The 6,593-nt window shown below is 43.8% G+C and overlaps 1 protein-coding gene across 1 annotated transcript; it reads right to left on the bottom strand.

Moving 5' to 3' along the window:
• Positions 1-2,129: 2,129 nt before the first annotated feature.
• sirt7 (sirtuin 7) lies at positions 2,130-6,074 on the bottom strand. The gene is made up of 10 exons (XM_056409385.1): positions 5,921-6,074; positions 5,644-5,781; positions 5,104-5,208; positions 4,958-5,028; positions 4,796-4,868; positions 4,600-4,698; positions 4,118-4,354; positions 3,832-3,912; positions 3,607-3,713; positions 2,130-3,285 (listed from the first exon to the last, which is right to left on the bottom strand). Exons 1-10 carry the CDS (start codon positions 6,023-6,025, stop codon positions 3,078-3,080), a joined length of 1,224 nt encoding a protein of 407 aa, XP_056265360.1. The 5' UTR covers positions 6,026-6,074; the 3' UTR covers positions 2,130-3,077.
• Positions 6,075-6,593: the final 519 nt, after the last annotated feature.

Below are 6,593 nucleotides of genomic sequence, written 5' to 3'. Positions count from 1 at the left end.
TCCTCTCGAAGGACCTCTTTTCGCCGCCTCGGGTTATACAAGCGTACCGCCTCCAACACGAGGTACGTCACATTCACCATCAGATTGCATAATCACCCCTGTCACGTGACCAGATACAGCAAACTCGAGAGTGGAATTCAGTATGTGGGTTGCAACTCAGTGTATTTATTTTACTCAGAAACTGGACTAATGTACTGTTCCTAGTACTTTACAATGTTACTACACATCCATTATTATTTGACATCTCTAAAGATCAGGGCCATTGGGACTCCCGAACGGATCCAGACCTGTGGTCATTGAGTTTATATTTGTAATTGTTTTATCCAGACCAGCGGTCATTACATTTCTATTTTCTATTATTGTTATATGTTAGTAGTACATGGAGCGGGACTGTCAGACTGGGCCATTCCAATACTTCCCATATGGACATTCCCATTTTGGACTGATCCTTGTTTTTGTTGAAACCTCATTGGTCCGGCCTCTTTCGCGATGCCTCCTGCCTGGTGGCCATGCCTCCTGCCTCGTGGTCGTGCCTCCTGGGTGGTGGGCCGGCCTCCGGCCTGGTGGTATGCCTCCTGCCTGGTGGCTCTGCCTCCTGCCTGGTGGCCATGCCTCCTGCCTCGTGGTCGTGCCTCCTGGGTGGTGGTAGGCCTCCTGCCTGGTGATAGGCCTCCTGCCTGGTGGCCATGCCTCCTGCCTGGTGGTAGGCCTCCTGCCTGGTGGCTCTGCCTCCTGCCTGGTGGCTCTGCCTCCTGCCTGGTGGCCATGCCTCCTGCCTCGTGGTCGTGCCTCCTGCCTGGTGGCCATGCCTCCTGCCTCGTGGTCGTGCCTCCTGGGTGGTGGTAGGCCTCCTGCCTGGTGATAGGCCTCCTGCCTGGTGGCTCTGCCTCCTGCCTGGTGATAGGCCTCCTGCCTGGTGGCCATGCCTCCTGCCTGGTGATAGGCCTCCTGCCTGGTGGCTCTGCCTCCTGCCTGGTGATAGGCCTCCTGCCTGGTGGCTCTGCCTCCTGCCTGGTGGCCATGCCTCCTGCCTGGTGGTAGGCCTCCTGCCTGGTGGCCATGCCTCCTGCCTGGTGGCTCTGCCTCCTGCCTGGTGGCCATGCCTCCTGCCTGTAATTATTATTACCTTGTATATACTTTTTTTAAATTTATTCATCTGTATATTTAATATTGCTATTGTATATTTTATATTTTTCTTACTGTTTTTCAACTTTTTCAAATGTTTTCTTAAAAAGTAATAATATAGAATATCAGGAAAGTTAAAGAACACTATGTATAGACAACAGTCTGTGGCCGTCACCAATACCACTGATGTTCCCGGCTTCATTCATCAGGATTAGATTAGATTAAACTTTATTGTCATTACACAGAGTACAAGTACTGGGGCAACGAAATGCAGTTAGCATCGAACCAGAAGTGCAACGCAGAAGAGTGCAGTGTATGTGCATAATGGTAATATGAATATAGATAAATAGGATTTATGAAGTGTGATATAAGATATAAGTGGTATGAACAGTAACAATAATGGTGAATAATGATGAGCATGGAGAGGTGTCAGGTTCTTGGTGACGCTGCTTCACAGCAACTTTAACCGGTTAACTTGCTCCGCCTCATTTCATTGACGTAGGCTGTGTGTCTTCGACAAATAAATGATAAAATCAACTACCGCCTCCTTGGTTGTACTGACGTTGTAGTACTCTGAGCGTCACTCTGCAAAAGGGTTTTGAAGTTGTAATCCAGCCGATCACGAATCATCTGCCAACAAACGTAAAGATCAAGTGACTTCCATTTCAAAGATATCATTTTACAAGTTGCCCAGTCTATATTATTAATTTTTATTTGATAAAATCAATGTCTGGCAAACCCAGTACTCTACCACAACAAAAAGAAAATCTAAATCAAATAGCTGATAAGGTAAGAGGTACTGACAATTCAAATCTGTCTACTACTATACTATAACTGATAGTAAATCACTGGTTAAGGCAAAGGCAAGTACAAAAAACTTGCATATGATCTAAACTAAAAATAAAAAGAACATTATTTTCATATTCTACAAAACAATGACATGAGTCTTCCCATCCAGTGTAACCACTGGTTCAGATGTAAGGAATGCTAAACATCAGCTCATGGGTGTTGTACTGGCCTTTAATAACTCCTGAACCCACCCACACGGTACATGATGAGATTATTAACAACACTGGATCTCCCTGAGATCGATTAATAAACACATTTATAGATGTTTACAATCACAACAGTAACTTAACACAAACAAAAAGTAATGAAAGTGAGTTCAAAAATAAAATAATCAGCTTTCCTTCTCATACCATTGTAGATAAATATATGACAGGAGCATAGTCACCATAAATGTCGAAATAAAAATGTAAACAAATTCAACAACTTCGGTAAACGAAGGTTCAATAGCAGCTGTACTACCTGAGAATAAACAGCAGATATGAAGGGTGGCGACTTCTGGAAATAATTTAAGTAAAATAAACAAAAGAAACGAGCCATGTCCCAAAAAAAGATACATTCAACAATAAGTTGTAAAAGTCTGAAAAAAAGACTACAAAAATATATTTGACTATAAGTAACACAGGTTTGATAACACAGTAACTGTTACTATGGACACCGGTAGAGTAAAGCCCATATACGTCTAACTTATACTCAAACCACTTGGACTTATTCAAACTGGAGGCTGTTGAAAATACAAGTTTGTAAACATACCGACTGTACAGTGTCAGCTGAACAAATAATAATAATAATGCAGAAGTGGTTTCAAAACCTTCTTTCAGCACTTTTGAGAACATCTTATTGCCACTTAATAATATTATGTTTATATAGAATATTGTTCTATGGTTTGGCACTCTGGCTCCGTGCTGGGATAATACCTGGCGCTACCAACGCAGCATATTTCCAAATGACAGATCATCAGAATTATGTTGCCCTTTCCACGCCCACACATGCATTGCATGTGACTAAATGATACCAATGCACATAACAGCACTCTAAAGTCCATCTCGTCCTCATCATGGGACTCAACTTTTTACTCGACCAAGCGGCCTGTAAAGTTCCCTCGACTACGCGGCTCTCTTCTTCTTCTTCCTCCCTTTGCCGTAGCCTCGTCCGAACCAGCCGCCCTGCACAGCCGCGGCTTCTTCTGCCCGGTCTCCAGGTCCAGGCGAGCAGACCTCCTGCCCATCGTGGGGAGATATGACCTCACGAGTGTGGCTGTTGACCTCTTCCGACAGCAACGATGTGGCTAGACTGAAGATGGGGTCCTCCGCCCTGATGAGACCGAATGAAGGAAAACTGAGCTTGGAGTCAAAGTGTTGGACTAATCTTTATATTTTCCGTGAGAGTGTATAATGGGGATATTCCAAACGCCAAACATTTTAAATTAAAGTTTCAAGTTCCTGAACCTTTTGTCTTTTACTAGTATTTCTAAAAAAAGCCTAGCATGTCTGTATCCTTTGCTAAGAGAACAGCCATTGAATGTTTTTAGTAGAAATGTATAATAATCAATAATACACTAAATATGTAGTAATAATAATACTACAGTAACTGTGTATACTAGGTGTAATAACTTAATTACAAAAAGGTCCTTACCGGTCATACACAGGAATCTGAACGCCGAGCTCCTTCATAAGGAGGCTCATGACATCATCACACTTGCCATGAATTTTTAGCACAGCCAGGTCATCTTTTGGCGTCCACTGGAACGAAAGAAAATGCAGCCACATAATCAGCAACTGAGCCGCCAGCTCTTAATTAGCATGTTATTCAAATTCACTTGTATTTTATTCACCTAAAATCTGAAAAAACTAAGTGTACCTGGAGGTTGACAATGTAGAGTTTGGGTCTTTTGCTTGCTGGTCTGTTCATGCACCAGAGACAGGCGTATTTCTTCAATACCTGGACGAGAAGAGAGAGAAGATGCCTCGAGCTAATAAGCCATCAAATACAAATCATATAAAATAACAATTTACACTTCAATGCATTAATCTAAATATCTTATTAACCGGATGAATACCAGAGGGACAATGCACTGCAACAAACTTTTTTTTCAGATTACCAAATTCAAATGCGTACAGACACACTGTGGTTTATAAAAACCTACTTTAAGACTGGAGCCTAAGCAGAGGATAACATCTGCCATGTCCGCCGCTTCCGCAGCTCCCTTCCAGTTGAGAGGTTGCTCCAGGGTACCGCGTTCACCGAAGTGCACGATGGTGTCCTTAAGTTCACCGCGACAGTCGCTGCACCTGCGGCCCGTCCCGTGGCGGTGCAGCGACGTCCGCTCCGTCACGTCAAATAAACGGACGCACTCCCTGACCGGGGAGCAGGACGTACACACCTAGAGACGAGATGGAGAAAATAAAAATAAAAAAAGTCAGGGGAACTTGGAGAACAGTCTTCTAGGACGGTGGACAATCCAGAATCTCAGGAATGTAGGTTAATTGACAATTTCCATGTAACTGCATTATGTTTCTACGTGTAGGGATATCTAGGAGGTGGGGGTCTTTCATTTCAGAGGACAGCAGCGCTGTGCAAGTGTGTGACTATAAAATAATAAAAAGGCAGTGTATGTGCGCGTCTCACCTCGATAAACATGTTTCCATGAAGCTCAGACAGGGCGTGTCTTGGTAGACCGCTACGCACGTGAAGCCCATCACAGTTTTGAGAAACAACATGCTTTACCTTTAAAAAAAGACACACAAAAAGTATAATATTCCAGCCGTGTGAATACCAAAACAACACGTACCAGAACAAGTCATTTTATCTAGGGCTCACGTACCAGCTTTTCCTTATGAAGCATTCGAATGCAGATGTGCGTGAGGGTCGGCTCAGCTTTACTCAGGTCGGACGAACTGTTTGTAAAGAGAAACAAATTAAAAAATAATAGCAGTTGGAGTTTGGTCCACTCAACCGAGAGAGAGAGAGAGACGACATATCTCACCTGATGGTCCGGCCCTTCTGCAGCTGTGTCCACACCCCATTGGGGCCCCTGTAGTCTGGGATAGACGCAGCCTGAAAGGAAACACAGCATCAGTCCTGTGATGTTTAAAACAAAAAGGAAACCGGAGCAGCGGGGTTAAGGCGTACCGTGCTGATGCCGGCTCCGGTGTATATCACCAGGTGTTTCGCTTGCTCGACTGCCGCGGCCAGCTGCTTGACTTTGCTCTTCAGCTCATCCGCATCATCGTACTGCTGCAGAGAACACAAGGAAAGCACATGTTTTCAGGTTAAAACACAAACGTATGTTAGTTTTTCTTACCCTGATGTGTTCCCTTCTTTAAGCCACTGCCTCGGCTCACACATATATACAAAACACATATGATTAAAATCAATGTCCCACACCCGTATACGTACATATATGTACCTAAAATGTAAAGGGCCTTGAAATATGAACCCTGCATAATCACTCAACCTTGAGGACTTGTTTTGTGTTCGGGCAGTGTCATAATTACGTTTAGCTTCCAGTTTAATGTTAGTGTTAACATAGATTTCAGGGTTTGGGCAGGACCCTGGGGGCCACAGTGGTTTATGTATCAAATACACTGAAACAACCCTGTCTTGCTTCGTTCCCCATCATGTTATGATCCCCCTAAAACACCTAGCCGCCATTGGGAGCGCCTGTCTCACCTCCTCCTGCTTCCTCTTGAGCACATTCGTGCGGACTTGTCTCTTGCGGAGCTCCTCCACCGTGTCTCTGTGCAGCAGCAACACGGCGGCTTCCTCCTCCGACCGCTCGGCTTCCGGCTTCTTCAGGACCCGTCCGACCTTCCGTTCACAGGACAGACACCTGGTCAAGACTCAGCAAGCCCGAGTTCACTGTATGCACACAGTGACGAGCTGCTAACGCTACTTCCACCAGCTAGCTGCAGAAACAGGCTCCGCGTGTGTTGTCGCCTCGTCTTACCAGTCTAATGAGCTTCCTCTCGCTTTCTCGTTCAAGTATTTTGGCCTTTTCCAGCGCTTTCCTCTCCGTCCGCGAAGGAACACCGACGTCCGGCTCCTCTTCCATCCCGTGTGAAGTCAGCTGAGAGATAGCGATCTATTCAAATCACTGCACATAGCGCCAGAGACCAACGAGAGCCGGGGGGGCGGATGTTGTCTGTGTAAAAGGTGAGAACATACGCGCGGCAGCGCCCCCTGCTGGTCGGAGTCTGTAACGGTTTTAATTAAGTGTTGACCTTTACAAACTTCAGAGCAAATTCCAGGTAATAATCGCACGACATAACGAATCGATAATGACATTCGTTGCCAAGTATTTTTATAATATATTTTTATCGATTCGTTGTTGCAGCCCTAATACACACAGAGGTATATATATACATAAATAAAAACACAAATATGCAAAATAGGCTGTGTATATATACAGGACTGTCTCAGAAAATTAGAATATTGTGATAAAGTTCTTTATTTTCTTTATTTTTTAAAAAAAAAAAAAAAAAAAAAAAAAATGCATTTCATTTCAAATCAAATCAAATGAAATATTGCATTTTTTTTTTATTTTATTGCTATTATGTTATACAGCTTAAAAAAAAAAAAAAAAAAATCTATAAAAAATTTTTTATTTTTTCAGACCCAAG

Source organism: Pseudoliparis swirei, chromosome 24, assembly GCF_029220125.1.
Source record: "Pseudoliparis swirei isolate HS2019 ecotype Mariana Trench chromosome 24, NWPU_hadal_v1, whole genome shotgun sequence".
NCBI lineage: Eukaryota > Metazoa > Chordata > Actinopteri > Perciformes > Liparidae > Pseudoliparis > Pseudoliparis swirei.
This window is presented reverse-complemented; position numbering and strand designations above follow the sequence as displayed.